Source organism: Symphalangus syndactylus, chromosome 20, assembly GCF_028878055.3.
Source record: "Symphalangus syndactylus isolate Jambi chromosome 20, NHGRI_mSymSyn1-v2.1_pri, whole genome shotgun sequence".
Lineage (NCBI taxonomy): Eukaryota > Metazoa > Chordata > Mammalia > Primates > Hylobatidae > Symphalangus > Symphalangus syndactylus.
Window position 1 is genome coordinate 41,759,886 of NC_072442.2, and position 18,881 is coordinate 41,778,766.

General features: G+C 41.3%; 2 protein-coding genes across 3 annotated transcripts; both read right to left on the bottom strand.

Moving 5' to 3' along the window:
- Positions 1–1,694: 1,694 nt before the first annotated feature.
- On the bottom strand, positions 1,695–2,750 carry LOC129469648 (keratin-associated protein 4-4-like). The gene is made up of 2 exons (XM_055256437.2): positions 2,065–2,750; positions 1,695–1,974 (listed from the first exon to the last, which is right to left on the bottom strand). Exons 1-2 carry the CDS (start codon positions 2,748–2,750, stop codon positions 1,695–1,697), a joined length of 966 nt encoding a protein of 321 aa, XP_055112412.2.
- A 4,918-nt stretch (positions 2,751–7,668) lies between these two features.
- On the bottom strand, positions 7,669–8,391 carry LOC129469921 (keratin-associated protein 4-3). 2 transcript variants are annotated; one of them, XM_055257137.2, is made up of 2 exons: positions 8,240–8,391; positions 7,669–8,134 (listed from the first exon to the last, which is right to left on the bottom strand). In XM_055257137.2, exons 1-2 carry the CDS (start codon positions 8,389–8,391, stop codon positions 7,669–7,671), a joined length of 618 nt encoding a protein of 205 aa, XP_055113112.1. The 2 variants fall into 2 exon arrangements, with proteins under 2 accessions (XP_055113112.1, XP_063485914.1); XM_063629844.1 differs by having other exon boundaries at positions 7,669–8,391.
- Positions 8,392–18,881: the final 10,490 nt, after the last annotated feature.

Sequence of the window (18,881 nt, forward strand, 5' to 3'; positions counted from 1 at the left end):
CACTTGAACCTGGGAGGTGGAGGTTGCAGTGAGCTGAGACGGCACCACTGCCCTCCAGCCTGGGTGACAGAACAAGACTGTATCTCAAAAAAAAAAAAAAAAAAGGAGAGAGAGAGAGAGATTAAAGACAACTAGTCCAGAGATAACTGTGCCAAAACTGAGAAGAAGAAGAAGAAGAGGAAGAGGAAGAAGAAGAGGAAGAGGAAGAGGAAGAAGAAGAAAGAAGAAGAAAGAAGAAGAAGAAGAAGAAGAAGAAGAAGAAGAAGAAGAAGAAGAAGAAGAAGAAGAAGAAGAAGAAGAAGAAGAAGAAAGAAGAAGAAGAAGAAGAAGAAGAAGAAGAAGAAGAAGAAGAAGAAGAAGAAGAAGAAGAAGAAAGAAGAAGAAGAGGAAGAAGAAGAAGAAAATTTATTTAGAACATTTACCTATTTACTAGACAGTATACTCAAGAGTTGACCGTGACACCGGGGCAACCACTCATATTGTATAAAAATGATTTAATTATGTTATGTGAAATAGGCCAAGCACAGAAAGACAAATTGCTAATGGAATGGAACTCATGAAGATAAAGAATAGATTGCTGGTTATCAGAGTCAGAGGAGGGTGCCTGTGGGAAATGAAGAGGTGAATTGATGTGTACAAATATAAGTTAGACATAAAAATATGACCTAGTATTCAATATAACTGTAGGATGACTATAGTTAACAACAATCTATTAAACATTTCAAAGTAGCTACAAAGGAATAATTCAGATGTTCCTAGCATAAAGAAAAGATAAATTTTGATGGATAATCCAATTACCCTGATTGGATCTTTACAAATTATATGGATGTATCAAAATTTTACATGTGCATTTGTTATATATCAATAAAAAAGGAAAAATGTTTTGAAGGGCACTAATACTGAGGTTAGGAACACTGGTGTCTTAGATTGGGTACCCACTGGAGCCGACCCAGGAGTATATTTGGGAGGTGGTCCCAAGAAGTGCTGTATGGAACATGAAAAATGCTCCAGGAAAGGGAGGGAAGTGAATACAAGATGAGTTAATGATCAGAATAGCCCTGTAGGCAGCTGGAATTCGGTGTCTCTGAGGACCTCTGACAGGCTGGTACAACATGCTCCCAACTGGAAGAGAAATAACTAAAGCATGTGTTCACCAACCCTCACTCATTTGTTGAATACTCTTCTGAGAGAACTCTACAGCCCAGAGCTTGCTCCTTGGCTAGAGAAACTCTTCAAGAAGAGAGTTCCAGGTGCTTGCTCTGAGAAACCACCATTGTATATTAAAATAAAGCGTGCTGAGGAAATAGAGGTGGTGCCCCTGAAATTACATGCCGTTGTCTTCTCCTCTGCAGAGAAGAACAACAGAAAAATTGACTGGTAATGACCACACTCAAAAAAGAAAAATAATGAGACACAGTATCTGTATATTTCTATGCCTGAAAATTTATTTAAGATTTATTTAGATAAATATTTGTTTAAAATGGAATAGTTCCATATGAGAAATTATGGCAGAGAGCAAATATTTCAATTAAGATAGTTGACAGATTTCAGAGCAAATTACAACTTATGTTCATTTGGTAGAGAGGTAAAATGTGGGGGGAGCATATATTTGGAGGCCAGATTCAATCTAAGAATTGGTTGGAACTGAAGTTTTCCAACTAGCTTCCCATGACTCAGCTCATAGATGAGCTACATCAAGAATGCTGGTTGATGAGAATCGGGTGAGTCCAGATGACAGCCTTGGCAGCAAGAAGCACTAGAGCAGGTTGGGCGGCAGCACGTTGTCTGGCAGCAGTTGGGGCGACAGCAACTGGACACACAGCAGTTGGGTTGAAACACTGGGTTCTGCAGCAGGTGGTCTGGTAGCAGCTGGGGTGGCAGCAACTGGAGATGCAGCAGGAGGGCCTGCGGCAGCTGAAGTCACAGCAGGAGGAGCTACTGCTGCTAGAGATACTGCTGGAAGACTGGTAGCAGCTGGAAATGCAATAGCTGGGGTGGCAGCAGGTGGTCCTGTAGCAGGTGGTTTGCCAGCAGATAGGCTAGTGGCACAGAGACTGGCCACACTGGGGCCAGTAACAGCTGGACACACAGCAGCTGGGGCGGCTGCAGGTGGTCCTGCAGCAGGTGGTCCTGCAGCAGGTGGTCTGGCAGCACTGGGGTCTGCAGCAGCTGGACACACAGTAGCTGGGGTGGCAGCAGGTGGGCTGGCAGCACACAGACTGGCAGCACTGGGGCCTGCAGCAGCTGGGGCGGCAGCAGGTGGTCCTATAGCACGTAGTCTGGCAGCACTGTGGTCTGCAACATGTGGGCTGGCAGCACACAGACTGGCAACACTGGGGTCTGCAGCAGCTGGACACACAGCAGCTGGGGCGGCAGCAGGTTGTCCTGCAGCAGGTGGTCTGGCAGCACTGGGGTCTGCAGCAGGTGGGCCGGCAGCACACAGACTGGCAGCACTGGGGTCTGCAGCAGCTGGACACACAGCAGCTGGGGCGGCAGCAGGTTGTCCTGCAGCAGGTGGTCTGGCAGCACTGGGGTCTGCAGCAGCTGGACACACAGCAGCTGGGGCGGCAGCAGGTGGTCCTGCAGCAGGTGGTCTGGCAGCACTGGGGTCTGCAGCAGCTGGACACACAGCAGCTGGGGCGGCAGCAGGTGGTCCTGCAGCAGGTGGTCTGGCAGCAGCTGGGGCGGCAGCAGTTCTCTAGGCCACAGCCCTGGTCAGAGCACACAGAGCCACAACAGGAGTTGACCATGGTGTCAGAGGGTGGAGGTTTCGGGTGGGTTTCCAGGAAGGAGCGTTTGGAAGGTTTGGAAGTCTCCTTGTCCCAGATCCTCTTTTATACCCTGCTAAGGGCTGATGTCATCAGATGCAGCACTCTTTCCTTATTATTGTTTGTCCTGTTAACTAGGCAATTATCAAATTAGGCAAGTTTGTTTTTCTGCTTAAATTTGTCAACATGGAGAAAAGCATTATTTCCTGCCCCTGGTGTGTTAGGATTCCACAGGTCATCTCTTCTTGAACAATCTGAAAAAAGTAGATCTGAATTTTTGTCACTACAGACACAGAAAAGAATAACTATGTGAGGTGATAAGGTATTAACTAACTTGGTTGTGATAATCATTTCGCAATATATACATATCAAGGCATCACATTGTACACTTGATATATATAAAATTCTAATTGCCAACTACACCTCAATAAAGCCTCTTGCTGTAGCTTCCTCCTTGAACTGCCATGTGACATCTGCCTGTAGGTACCACGTGCTGCAGCCTCATTTTCCTTAATCCATTATGTCTGACCTTGGGTGATTTTAATTCTTCTAGGCCCATAATTTTCTTTTGGTGACTCAGGAGGAGAAAGCTGTGCTTTAATCTCATGGCATGTTTGTTATAGATCAAGTGGGCAATGAAGGTTTGAATGTGAAACAGGTGACTGGCGGCATGAAAACACAAATACTATTAGGATATATTCCTTGCCACCTTCCATACAATGAATCATGACCCATTTTCTAGATGTTCTGATGGGGAAAGCAGAATTGTTTTAAGGTGGACATCTAAGTCATGAATTATTGATGCTTCTTTTTCTTGAGAAACAGCATTCCAAAACTCAGTTTCAAGGCCTTTAGGGGAAATTGGCTATAGAGATCAGCTATACTAAAAGGTTCAGGTCCCTCCGCTCTCTGCTCTGAGGGGCTGATTTTCCTTCTGACTTTTCCTTCCTGTCTCTCTGGCTTTAACAGTCACATTGAGTCATCTCCTCTATTTCTAAGGTTTACTTGCCAATCTAAGGTAAAGGACCCAGTGTCCTTCCTATATATATATACACACACACACACACTATATATATAAATATACACACATATCTACACACACATACACACACATATATATGTTTATATATACATGTATGTATATATATGTTTATATATACATGTATGTATATATATGTTTATATATACACATACACACACATACATACACATTATGTCTCACCTTGGGTGATTTTAATTCTTCTAGGCCCATAATTTTCTTTTGAAAATTACAGGTTTGGGGGAATATATATATTCCCCCAAAGGACCTTAGGAATATATATGTATGTATGTGTGTGTATATATATATATATACATAGAGAGAGAGAGAGAGAGAACTTTATATATAGGTAATATAGGAATATATATATTATATATTTATGAATATATAATATATATAATATATAATACATTATATGTAATACATATTCTTCATATATGTTTGTATTTAATAATATATATATATATAATCTATACAATAACATATTTAGGAATATATATATTTATATATATATAAGTATTTACATTTATCTCCTAAGGCCCTTTACCTTAGGAATATTATACACACACACACACACACACTCTCCCCCAAACCTGGGTGTTAAGGAAACCCAAGGAAGAAGGCAGAAACTTCCTGTCTTCGTGCCATATTCTTCCAATTATGTATCACCCTCCAATTTAGGATGCTCTTGGGTTAGCCATTTCTGTTTGGACTGGTCTCTCTGAGGATACTATGGACACCCCAACTCTGCTGAGGGTCTTTCCATAAAACTTGCTCATCAAATATTTGGGGGCCATGAAGGTAAGAAAAAGTGATATAGGTACCTTTTTGAGTACCTATATGATGCTCAAAGAAAATACCAAATGGCAGAACCATGGTTCCAAAACTACAGAAATACTGTCACAAGGAATCAGACCTAACAAGATGAAATATCAGAACCAATCATAGATCAAATGAGTGGTTATTAATGCAGCATAGCAAAAGAGATTGAGGAGGAGTGAATATATCTAAATTTGTTGGGAGTATTTATTTAACTATGCACACACCGTAAGGTTGTGTCCACTCTTAGCATCCCTTCACCAGACAAAATATTCAGGTTGAGAAAATCTTATCTGAAAATCCAAAATCCGAAATGCTCCAAAACCGAAAACTTTTTGAGTACCTATATGATGCTCAAAGAAAATGCCCAATAGAACATTTAGGATTTCAGGTTTCTGCATTAGGGATGCTCAACAAGTATAATGTGAATATTCCAACTCTGAAAAAACGTGAAATTTGAAACACTTCTGGTGCCAAGCATTTCAGATATGAGGTACTCAACCTGTATCACCACAATGAGCCCTATTACTCCAGGCATGCAGTAGAAAGACAGGTTGAGAATTTCTCGTCCAGAAACAACCACTGTATGTGTATGAGAAGACCTTGAAGCAGTTTATGATGAGGACTACTTAGGTGTTTCACACTCTAGTAACCTCAGTATTAGTTCACACTTACTGCCAACCACTTACTGCCACTAACGCTGTGTTAACTCCTGCATTCAAACTTGAAACATTCATGAAAGTGGAACATTTACTAAGGTAGATGAGGCATTTCTAATCTTCCCAGAGTGTTCAGAACACATCTGGAAAATGCATTTCAATCCAGGCTAGAAGGATAAAGATAAATTGGGGTTTATGAAAAGCAAAGTTGCTGTGAGGGTGGCATTATGATCAATGAGGAACTGGAAACGCTTTGGAAATTTAACCTAAAAAGGAGAAAAGTGGAGCAAAGCAATGGCAGTGCAGCCTGAAGGGGCTCTGTATGAGAATGGACTTCCTCAGATGGCTGCCATGGGCTGATATAGGATAGGGAAGATAGGATGTTCCTAGGGAGAAACAAACTCTGACTCACCATGAGGAAAGTGCTTTATGAAATGAGCTGCCTCTAGAGATAATCAGGGGAGGGGTTTCAGTGTGAGCTGGTGTTGCTGACTGGTAGATGGAGGGAATTGGATGAAATTACTTTGAGCTTCCCTCTCTGCACTCAGGTGCATGTAAGTCTAATAAATGGAATACGATGTTGTTATATTGTTAACCAGTTTCTACTGCTGCCCTGTTCCTGATTTCCAGGATTACACAACGAGGATAACAATCTGGCTCCTGAATGGGCCCCTGCTTCAGCACTGGCTGGCGTTCTGAGCCTGCGCTGGCTCTGATGTACCCAGACACAGCATCGTATTGAGGTCCTGAGCCTTTTTCCTCAGTCAGAGTGAACAGAAGCAGGTTCCAAGCTGTTACGGGGTTAAAACTGTGGTGAGCCCCTTTGTGGTGTATGAGAACAACTCTAAGATTTCCTCGAGACCTTATATTATGGGAAAAGAATCACACCCTTGAGGAACCCTGATGACTGGTGCCTACTGATGACTCAGTGGAGGTCACTTTTATTTACATTAATTGACAATTTTTTTTCTTTGTGAGTGTGTGTTTTTTGCTTAATGTAAGTTTGCATTATGTTTAGAAATCTCTCATGATTTCTTCTAGTACTTTAGCACTTTCATTTTTCCCCAGCTTTATTGAGGTGTAGTTGGCAATTAGAATTTTATATATATCAAGTGTACAATGTGATGCCCTTGATATGTATATATTGTGAGATGATTATCACAACCAAGTTAGTTAATACCTTATCACCTCACATAGTTATTCTTTTCTGTGTGTGTAGTGACAACAATTAAGATCTACTTTTTCAGGAAATTTCAAGTACTCAATACAGTATTTTTAACTGTAATCACCATGCTAGTTACTAGATCCCTAGAACTTAGTACCAATGTCAGACTTTGGGATTCAACATGTACTATGGTCCTATGAGAAGTGACCACTGGGGGAAACTGGTTGAAGGGTACAGGGAAGTTTTTCTTATTCAACTTCATGTTAATCTACAGTTATTTCAAAACAAAAAGTAAAAAAAAATACAACAGAGTCTAATTGGTAGTAAAAGAGAGCATGCTTTCATTTGTCAATCAGGCACCTTTATCTCATTGACATTTTATGATTACCTTCATGTGTTTTTGAGTTATTATGATCCTTTCTTAAGAGAAAAGTAATCCTAGGTTGACAGAGTTTAAATACCATGTCTGAGATCACAGTTGGTATGCAGTACAGTTAGAATTCAGCCTCAACTCTGTATAATTCTCAAGTCCACAGAATATACTCTATACTGAGCTGTTTCTATTTAAATTAGTTTAAATCACATCATGGGATGTAGTTTATTGAAGACAGTTTTTTGTGCTGGCAGTTATATTCCACAGCTTTCATGTTATATGTGTTAGGTTCAAAAATGTCTCTTAAATTCTTCTCCTGTTTCTACTGTGAGACGGAATTCTGGCTTGGATAAATCTAATTGGAGAATGCCAATTGAATGTTTTAATTATGAGGGTGTTTGACAACATGTACTCTTGTGTTGTGCAGAAAATAGACAGAAATATACATATACCATTATATTAATAACAAATGAAAAGAGATGAGCATTTTTGGTGCTTTTGAATACTATGAAGTTTTATTGAGGAACATCAAACAATTCCACGTGAAAATTGATTCCACAGAAAACATTAGGAAGAAACATCTAGAAGGGTACCATTTGAAGATTTATGTGTGTTGAATTAGAATGAAGAATTCTAAAACATGTGATGTGGAATTTGACTGTAAATTCGGATTCAATAGTAATAAAAACTTCTATAAAAGAGAATACATACTAATGAAGTATTTTCCAAATCAGTCCATGCCTCTGTTTTCATGACATCAGGAAGTCCACATGTTCTCTGAATAGATACTCTGTCTGAACTGAAGGATGAGAGCAAGAAGGTGCACAAATCCAGAGCAGGTTCACTCAGCAGCAAGAACTGCCGCAGCAGATGGGGCGGAAGCAGGTTGTTCTACAGCAGGTGGTCTGGCAGCGGGAGGGGCAGCAGCAGCTGGACACACAGCAGCTGGGATGACAGCAGCTAGAAATGCAGCACGCTGGGCGGCAGCAGGAGGGCTGGCAGCACTGGGGCCTGTAGCAGCTAGAGATACAGCAGCTGGGGCGGCAGCAGGTGGTCTGGCAGCAGCTGGGTTTGCAGCAGCTGGAGATACAGCAGGAAGGCCTGCAGCAACTGGAAATGCAGCAGCTGGGGCGGCAGCAGGTGGTCCTGCAGCAGGTGGTCTGGCAGCAGCTGGGTTTGCAGCAACTGGAGATACAGCAGGAAGGCCTGCAGCAACTGGAAATGCAGCAGCTGGGGCGGCAGCAGGTGGTCTTGCAGCAGGTGGTCTGGCAGCAGCTGGGTTTGCAGCAGCTGGAGATACAGCAGGAAGGCCTGCAGCAACTGGAAATGCAGCAGCTGGGGCGGCAGCAGGTGGTCCTGCAGCAGGTGGTCTGGCAGCAGCTGGGTTTGCAGCAGCTGGAGATATAGCAGGAAGGCCTGCAGCAACTGGAAATGCAGCAGCTGGGGCGGCAGCAGGTGGTCCTGCAGCAGGTGGTCTGGCAGCAGCTGGGGTGGCAGCAGCTCTCCTGGCAGAGACCTTGACCACAGCTCTGGTCAGAGCAGACAGAGCCACAACAGGAGCTGACCATGGTGTCAGAGGGTGGAGGTTCTGGGTGGGTTTCCAGGAGAATGAGGTTCTGGAATTTAGAAGTCTCCTTGAGCCTCTTATATACTGCCCCAGTTTCCTGTTGTCACTATATTTTTCTTGTTTTTGTTTATTTAATTGCTAAATAATTATCAGATTACACATTAATGTTTGCCCATTTAATGGTTTAAAATCGTTGGGAAGAAAATATTCTTGTCCAGATGTAATAAGATCTATACCATCTACTTTTCCTTGATTCTCACCTTGATGGCATCTTCTAGACCAAATTATCTTCCTCTTCCTCCACACATGGCTATCAGGTGATACTTTGCATTTGGAATTACATTTCTCACTCTCTTCCTGTACCCAGTACCAGAATGAGATTTAGTTAGTTACATTACCAATTATTCATTTCTTCCAATGACCAAAGGAGAGGAAAGCCCTTCTACTCAGTGTGGCATCTGGCCTGGGACAAGAAGAAAAGGTCCTATTTTGTGTGTCATTTTTGAGCAATGAGGGAAGGGGTAGCTCTTCCTCTATGTGACCTTGGTAGCCTCTACACCACTGGAATGGATTTCCCTGGATGTTTCAAACATGTTCAAACAGGACATTGGGTCCTGTCCTATATCCTTAAATCCTGGTAGGCTACTTATCTGGATAGCTGGTGTTACTAAAAGGTTACAGTTTCTTTAGATCCCACTTTGCTGTCTTACAGATTTGTGTCATGTCTCTCCAGCTGGTCTCTTGGACTCTAGAAGACATAGCCTTATTTTTATTCCTCATCTCACTTTTAATTTTGAATATTTTTCAGTACAGCAAAAATGTTGAATGATCAGAATCTGTGTCTTATCAGAATTGAGTTCCCGTGCTTGGAAATTACAAAACTCATTTTTTTTATCAATCTGAAAGTCAGAAGACTTTGGCAAATTCCAGCTTACTGAATTAAGATTTTGCCTTATCCCCTGGTTAGTAGTGGACAAACTCAGGCATGCCTCAGAGTCATCTGGATGGCATGTCAAAACACAGATTGCGAGGCCTACTCTCACAGTTTCTGATTGCTGGGGAGAGACTTAGTTGTAACAAGTGCCCAGATGATGTAGATGCTGAAGGTTTAATGGCCACAACAGACACCTCCTGCTTTATTCTGTTCATTCAAGCTTTACAGAAGCACCTGGCTCAAGGTCCTGCCTTGTTTATAAAACAGAGGCATTAAATGGATAATCTGAGAGACACAAGTTGCCAGCCATTGGGATTACAAATTTGATGTAGATTATCCTTCAGGGGAGTTCACAGTTTACTAGAAGGAACACACACACACACACATACACACACACACACACACACACAGTATTATACTGTGATAAAGTAACATCAAAGCAGCTCATCATAGATTAATTAAAAGAATCGTACTTAAAACAAATTAGCAAACTTGACAATTTGGTGGATTCATTCATAAATAAATATTTTAATTTTGTTTGTATCTAGTTTTATGATATTGTAAAATTTACATACACTGAAGTGAACAAATCCCAAATGTACTATTTGATGAGTTTTGATAAATGGGTACATCCATGTAACCTCCACACCTATCAAGATAGAGAATGATATCATTTGGCTGTGTCCCCACCCAAATCTCATCTTGAATTATAGCTCCCGTACTCCCCACGTGTCGTGGTGGCGTGGTGTCATGGGAGGGACCCGGTGGGAGGTAATTGAATCAAGGGGGCTGATTTTTCCCATGCTGTTCTCGTAATAGTGAATAAGCCTCATGAGATCTGATGGTTTTATAAAGACCAGTTCCCCTGCACATGCTCTTTTGCCTTCTGCCATGTAAGAGGTGCCTTTGCTCCTCCTTCACCTTCTGCCATGATTGTGAGGCCTCCCCTGCCATGTGGAACTGTGAGTCTTTTTTAGAGACTCACAATTAAACCTCTTTTTCTCTATAAATTACCCAGTCTCTGGTATTTCTTCATGCAGTATGAAAATGGATGAATACAGAGAACATTTTCATTATACTAGAAAGTTCCCAAATGTCACTTCAGTAAACTCATCACTTCACAGAGGCAGCCATATGGGGAAATTATTAGCCATGTTCTAATAATTTTTCCACCATAGGTTAGTTTTGATTTGAACATTCAAACAAATGATATATAGCATAATTGTTTTTTCTGTCTGTCATCTTTGCCTTGGTATGTGGCTGTGAGAGTCACAATGTTGATGCATGCATCGCTAGTTCATTCAGAGCTATATCAATAACTGCCAGGGCTTCATTTTAACTATACCAACCAATGTCAAGGTAGGGTGACCAACTGTTTCTGATTTCCCAGTCTGAGGGCATTCCTGAACTCAGGGCTCTCATTGCTAGAACTAGGAAGCCCGAAGAAGAAAGAGACAGGTTGTTCACTCTATGATAGCATCCTTAAATGTCTTAATTAAGATCATTAAAGACCAAGCACCTTGCAATATTTCTATCACATTAACTTGTTTAGCAAACACTTGACTTACAAGTCTTTACTTTATGGGCTGTGTTTGCAAAGCTGGAGAACATGAAAGATTGAAACAAAATTGTACTGTGAAGCCACACGGCATCCTGAAGAGGGAGGTGTTCATTTGATTTGCTGTATATCAGGGACTGAGGAAAAATTAAAAACATAAAAGAAAAAGGTTTTGATTATGAGGGGAGAGGTTCCTATATAAATTTATGGAGATTAAGAAAACTTTATTGCCACAGCTACAAAGGCAGGTACATTCTGAATGTAGGGAAATGTATGGAGAATCACAACCCCTCATCCAGGGGTTCTACAAGTTGGCTGAATATTAGAGTCACTCGGGGAGTGTTTAAAAACTACTGATGCCTGACTCTTGCTCAGAAAAATTCTGACTTAACTGCTGTGGGTTATGGCCTGGGCACCAGAATTTTTCAAGTTTCTCAGGTAAAGGGCAGCCAAGCTTGAGACCCATCTGCTTAAACTGTCTGTATGACATACATTGTCTAATATTCAATTGGGAACAGAAGCAACTAAAATAATTAAAATACAATTGGTAGTATCTATGTAGTAGAGAAAATGATACTGGATTTTAAACACTGAATTTGGAGTATTGTAAACTAAAACACTGATAATTATCTTTGCTATTCTAGATGACTCTAATACCAAAACTGACAGTCCCACATGGATGATAATGGAGCAATAGGGCATGAACCACCATGGGAAATTCCTATAGACAGCACACTGGATTTTTACAAAATGAGCCTCAAAAGCAGGCGAGATGTCTGTCACTGTATGTATTTGCTGCTAAATTCTACTCACCGTCTGGTGAAGCACACTTGATATTAACTTGAGGACCACACACACAAGTTATGCCAAGTCTATCTAAACTGTCCTTCTTTTATTATATAGACTAGTAGAAGGAGTGTAAGTTTTTCTTTCATATACCTTTTTAAATTTTAAACTAATTTTATGGTTGTCTTTTTAGAGGTTCATGATAAAAGACCTCACATAGGTAAACATCAAAGAAATTAGAATGAAGTGAACCTAACTGATATTTGCAATCAACACTGAAGAACATGTGTTGTGTTTACCCCGCAACCTGGACACATCGCATTAACATACCCTTTAAAGAATGACATGGGAAATGGGTTTCTCTTGTCAGGTGTCACATCTATTATGTTAGTACTCTGACATTTTTGGAATGAAAACCTAGTATGTATTTTGGAGATAAAATGTAATTTCATTAGGTGAATTACTGTGACTTAGTTATAAGACTGTGAAATACATAGAGAGGCCTACAAAAGGCATGTCTAATTGATAGATAAATTACCATATTTCCAATTCAATTAAGTTCCTATTAATAATAAAAATCAAACTGTATTAAAATATTTAAGAATAAGCATTAAACAATGCTACTACTCTTGGTATGAAGTGGTATGTGTAATCAGAGCAATATTTAAAATAATATGAATACTCATATGCCATTCAGTAAATCTCTTTGTTCTAAACTGTCTTCAGTCACTGCTTTATCTTGACTTTTAAAACTTAAATAGGATATTTCAGTTCACCTTGGATTTTAAAAAAACTTTTTAAATGAAAAACACATATATACTAAAAATGTATAACGTATATACATTAAATAATTAATAATTGATGTAACTGATAATTATTAAGCAAGCATGTATGTACCCAAAGCCTTCATCAAGAAATAGAATCTTGTCATCCATAAGAGGTGCTCCTATATGTCTTTTCTTGACTGTATCTCCCTCCCTCCATTCTAGAAGTAATCACTATTCTGATTTTAAATCTTTCTACTGTATTTTTTATAGTTTTTCAACCTAGATATGCATCCCTAATAATACAGTTTATTTTCCCACATTTTAAAATTTAATCTAAATGAAATCATAGTATGTGTATTTTGTGTTTTGATTATCTTGGTCAATATTGTGTAAGAGATGGGGCAGCAGCCTCTAAGTTAGCCCCATTATTTCTGCCTCCTGGTGCTCATGGTCTTAAGTAATTCCAACCCTTTGAGTAACTTACTTCTAACCAACATCATATGATACATTGAATGATTAAGTTATTATACAAAAGATTGTCACTTTCTTCTTGTTGGCCAGCTCTGGTTTGCTCTCACGCTGTCTCTCATTGGGTTTGATGAAGCCAGCTGCTATAAGAGACAGAGATCCACGTGGTAACAACTTGAAGACAGCCCCCATCCTCAGCCCACAAGGAACTGAGGCTCCCTCTAATTGTCCTTGGGAGCTGAATCCTGTCAACAACCATTTAGTGAGCTTGGATGCAGCTGCTTCCTAGTTGAGGCTTTAGATGAGACTCTAGTGACAGTGAACACCTTGATTACAGCCTTGGAAAACACTATGATGCAGATAACACAGGTAAGGCATGCCTGAATTCTTGATCCACAGAAAGTGTGAGATAATGTGTGTTGTTTTAAGCTGTTAAGTTGTGAAGCGATAATATAAGGCAACAGTAGATCACTAGTATAGATTTATCTGATAACGCACAGCCCGTGGAAGAAGAGGAAGGGATCAAAAGGTGCAGAGAAGGGAGGCTGAGGCGGGCGGATCACGTGGTCAGGAGATTGCGACCATCCTGGCTAACATGGTGAAACCCCAACTCTACTAAAAATACAAAAAGTTAGCCAGGCGTGGTGGCATGCGCCTGTAGTCCCAGCTACTCCGGAGGCTGAGGCAGGAGAATTGCTTGAACCCAGGAGGCAGAGATTGCAGTGAGCCGAGATCTCGCCACTGCGCTCCAGCCTGGGAGACAGAGCAAGGCTCCGTCTCAAAAAAAAAAAAAAAAGTACAGAGAAGTGGAAATATTAAAATAGCTCTTGTCTCAAGGCCAAGCAGCTGACTATGTTTCTGGGGTGAGTCTTGGAGATACTCTGTTTACAAAAGCAGTAAGGAATGAGCAGGTAAGAGAGCCACCAACATCAATGAGAAATTTAGTAGTGCCTATTCCATAAAGTCAGCATTTGTGATAAAAAGTTTTGTTATAGAACTAAGCTTCCCAGGAGTAATGGGGATGATAAGATCCCAGAATAGCAAAGCCAGGAGGTAGCATTTAACTTTAAGAATTAGTGTAGGTATAATTATATGATATGCAGCAAGTGAGGAATGGAAAACTAGGCAGAGTGATCTGTGACTTACAGAGATCTGTAGTTATGGACAGTAGAATATAGTGGTCCTCAGAATAGGACATAGGTGGCCAAAAGGGCATAGGAATAACTGTAGACTCTGTGGATCAATATCTATGTCTATATCCATATCTATATCTGTGTCCATAGCTAGCTACATCTATATCTATATAATCTACATCTACAGTTGACCCTTGAACAATGTGGGTTTGAACAACATGGGTTCACTTATACATGGATTTTCTTCTGCCTCTGCCGCTTCTGAGACAGCAACACCAGCCCCTCCTCCCCTTCCTCTTCCTCTCAGCCTAATCAACATGAAGACGACCAAGAAAAAGACCTTATGATGATCCACTTCCACTTAATAAACAGTAAATATATTTTCTCCTTCTTGTGATATTCCTAATAACATTTTCTCTTCTCTAACTTACAGTAATATAAGAATACAGAATACGATACATATAACACATAAAATGTGTGTTGATTGTTTATGTTTTCAGTAAGGCTCTGGTCAACAATAGGCTATTAGTAACTGAGTTTTGGGAAAGTCAAAGTTATTCTTTAATTTCTGGCTGCACAGGGTATTGGCACCACTAATACTTGTCTCATTTGAGGGCCAACTGTATATCTGTATCTCCACTTGTGTATATGTATATTTCAAGAGCTTAAGATTAAACAAGCAAAAAGATAAGTTGCTCCAATGGAAATTCATAATCCTTTACCCAGTTTCCAGATGTGAGTTGATTATTGGACCTAGAATGTATCAACTGAAGGAGAGGCCAGTCCTCCCAAAAACAGGGTCACAGCAAATATTAGCCTCACTAGTCCTTTCCCGTAAATACCCACAGCCATCTTCTCAGGGGAAAGTGGAATCCCCATACATTTGGATCCTGTTCGATACCAGATCTGAGTTGACATTGACAGTTGGAAACCCAAAATGTGAACACAAGCCCCATTAGGATCTCATAATGATGGTCAATAAATGGAGTCTTGATTATGGAAAATAAATGGAGCCTTGATCCGGGTTAGTCTTACAGTAGTTTCACAGGGTGCACAGACCCCTATGTGGTCATTTACCCAGTTCTCCAATGTAGAGTTCACCAATAACATTCCTTGACCTATGGAGTAAGAATTATTACAATTTGTGACATTGCTTGGGACCTCTCACACGTTCTCCACGCAAGCGAGTGGATAGAAGCAAGAAATTAGAGACATATTCAAGACTTACAAACGCAGAAGAGGTGAATACCACCTTCATATGATTCACTAGTTCAGACCCAACAAAAACTACATAGATCATGGCAGATGACAGTGGATGAACACAAACTCTGTCAAATACAAATCTAATTACAGCCAATGTGATTGATGCATGTAGAATCATTTCTGGGACAAATGAACACAGTCTCTAGTATGGGGTGTATGGCAACCAAACTGGCAAATGCATCCTTTTCAATAACCACCAGGAAGCAGCATCAGAAGTGAATCCATTTCACCTGGAACAGACAGTGGTGTTAACACTCTGTGCTGAACCAGGGATATGGTAATTCTCCTGATCTTTGTCACAGTATAGTCTCAAAAGATCTAGGCATTGTGAACATCCTACAATACAGCATACTGATCCACAATATTGATAATGTCATGTGAATCAGACTCGATGAACACAAAACGTGAATACTGTGGAGACCTTGCTAAGATCCATGTGCTCTAGAAGAGAAGAGACAAGGATTCCAGAGGCTGCCACACTGGTAATATTTTTAAGCGTCCTGTCTAGAGCATACCAAGACACCACTGCTGAATATCCAAGCTGCCAGCAAAAGAGTGGCCCTGAGTCCCTTGCAAGGTACCATCCTATGAGGGGATCAGCCAGTTACTTGCTGCTGATGGAATTGACATACAGTCAGGTGATGGGCTTGCATTTTCTGCTTGCAGTGCCTCAGCCAGCACCGTTATATGGGGGCCCAAGAGAACTTGATGTGGCAGTGTGGAATCCTACCTAACTTCACCTTTGACTGATCAACCCCATATGGAGCACAAGGTGTGTGGCAGTGGGCAGGTAACTGTAGATACCCTGTTATGCACAGTATACTTTATGCTGCACCATCCAGAAACAGCTGAACGGATAGTGTGATGCAACCACCTCTTGAAGCCATAATGGAGGTCTCAGCTTGGAGATGACACCCTGTGAGGTGGAGTGCTGTTCTTCAGGATGCAGTAAGAATTATTACACCAATCACCATCACATGGTACTGTGTCCACAACAAGTAAAATACATTAATACAGAAAACCAAAGTGTGGACAGAGGAGTTGCTCACTCACCTTCATGCCTTGTGAGCCACTTGAGGGAATTTGTGCTCCCTCCCAAATAACTGTAAGTTTTGTGGAGAGGTCCTGGCTCCAAGAGGGGAGGAGCCACCTCCAGGGGGCATAGTAAGGATTTGATTGGAATTAAAGCTATGGTTGTCACCTTATCACTTTGGCCGGAGAAAAGCACATAAAGAAAAGAGCTATTCCCACAGGCAACTGGCCTCATCATCATGAGGAAGTAGGACTGCCGCTATGTCAATGGGGACGGGGAGGAATATATTTAGCACTTAAGTGATCCCCTGGGGCATGCTTGGTGCTTCCACTTCCAGCCTTGACTGCAAATGAACAAGTTCAAGGGCTCAAGCCTGATAAGGACACAGTAACCAAGGCTCAGAGCTCTCAGGATGAGGACTCAGGTTACCCTACCAAGCAAGTGACGTAGACCAGAAGTGGGGGTGCCCATGACCCCTCCTATCATACGTTTCTCTAGAAACTGTGACCAACCAGTTGGAGTGAGCCTAAAGAGAGAAATAGCTGGAGCTGAGCAGTGCCAGAGGTGGACTACAGGGCTCCCTATCCTGATCCCATTTGCCAGAAAGATGCCCCCATCCCCAAGCTAGTGTAAGTAGGACAGCCAGCGGCTCCCTGTGTTCACCTGCAGGCTTCTCCAGGTAGTTGTCCTCAGCTTACAGGAGCCACCTCATCTGGAGGATTCTGCCCTCTCTGCATCCTCTTCCTCTCCCACAGGGTGGCCCATAGCTAGTGGTAACTGATGTAGGATTGCAAAGTTCCAATCACCTTACCTCTCAGAAAGATGGGTCTGTAATACCATTCACACTCTAGAGCTTCCTGTGGGGTCACATGACAATAAAATCCCTTTGGGCTTAGCCTCTTCTACAATCCATTCTGTTTCTGACAGTTCCTTGCTGATTTCTCCTGAGAGCATTTTCTTATAAAAATCACTTGTGCAAACATCCCTGTTATAGGTCTTTCTTTGGTGCCTCTAACTTAGCAGCATGGCTCAGGGTGAAACCTTTTTCAATACAGCCTTTTTTAGGATAAGAATCACCGGCCGGGCGCGGTGGCTCACGCTTGTAATCCCAGCACTTTGGGAGGCCGAGGCGGGCGGATCACGAGGTCAGGAGATCGAGACCACGGTGAAACCCCGTCTCTACTAAAAAATACAAAAAATTAGCCGGGCGCGGTGGCGGGCGCCTGTAGTCCCAGCTACTCGGAGGCTGAGGCAGGAGAATGGCGTGAACCCGGGAGGCGGAGCTTGCAGTGAGCCGAGATTGTGCCACTGCACTCCAGCCCGGGCGACAGAGCGAGACTCTGTCTCAAAAAAAAAAAAAAAAAAAAAAAAAAAAGAATCACCAACACGGCGATTGTGTCCTATCCCTCAAATAAAATGATGTGGAAGAAAAAAAAATCGAAGACAACTAGTTTAAAAGCAAATGTGCATATTGAAATAAAAACTTTAAAAATCAAAATGCTTAAGAGAAGACCAGAAAAGTAAATGAACAAATAATAGAAAAAAATTGTAATGTGCAAAAATTGAAAAGAAAAAAAACAGCAAAATGTTCAGAGGTGTTCATTCAGGTGACAATAAACATAAGAGTTGACCAAAATCTATGGTAACCATTCATATTGTACAAAAACATTTTGAAGGACACTGATACTGAGATTAGGAATACTGCTGTTTTAGACTGTGTGCCCTCTAGAGCAAACCCACAAAAGAGGATCTGAGAACATGTGGTATATTTGGACGATTAACCCAAGAGACACTGGAGGAAACTTGAAGAATGACCCTGGGAAGGAGGGAAAGTCATTATAGAGTGAGTTCATGATCAGAATGTTCCTGTAGGCATCTGGAATAAATCCCACTGAGGACCTTTGGAAGACTGGTTTGACATACCCCCCACTGGAGGGAAACAAGCCAGGGCATATATTACCAACTCCCGCTCATTCTCTGAGTGCTGTTCCTGGAGGCTTTAAGTCTCTAGCCCAGAGTTTGCTCCTTTATCCAGAGAAAGTCCTCAGGTAGAGAGTTCCAGGTGCCTGCTCTAAGGAACCATTTTCCTATATTTGAATGGAGAGTGCTGATAGGATAGAGGTGGAGCCCCTGATATCATCTGCTGTGGTCCTCTCCCTCTGCAAGGAAGAACATCAGAAAATTTAACAGGTAAGGATGAGAATTCAAGAAGGAAAAATAATGAGACACAATGCCCATATATTATTTGTATGCCTCAAAAAATAAAATTTATTTAAGATAGAGGAATAGCTCCATGTGATAAATTATGGTAGAGAGCAAATATTTCAATTCAGGGAACATGGGGTTGACATATTTCAGAGAAAATTCAAACTTGTATTCATTTGGTAGAGGGTAGCAACATAATGTTGGGTGAGCATATTTGAAGGCCAAACTCAATCCAAGAATTGGTTGGAACTGAGGTTGTCCAATTGGCCTTGCATGATTCAGTTCACAGGTGGACTATATCAAGAATGCTGGTTAATAAAGGCAGGTGAGTGTAGGTGAGGGCA

Bases quoted from the DNA above. Each gene is read 5' to 3' on its own strand.
- LOC129469648 (XM_055256437.2), bottom strand. From the start codon at position 2,750: ATGGTCAACTCCTGTTGTGGCTCTGTGTGCTCTGACCAGGGCTGTGGC. The intron at 1,975-2,064 runs GTGTGGCCAGTC...TTGCATTTCCAG, and splicing joins TCCAGCTGTTACTGGCCCCA to CTGCTACCAGTCTTCCAGCA.
- LOC129469921 (XM_063629844.1), bottom strand. From the start codon at position 8,391: ATGGTCAGCTCCTGTTGTGGCTCTGTCTGCTCTGACCAGAGCTGTGGT.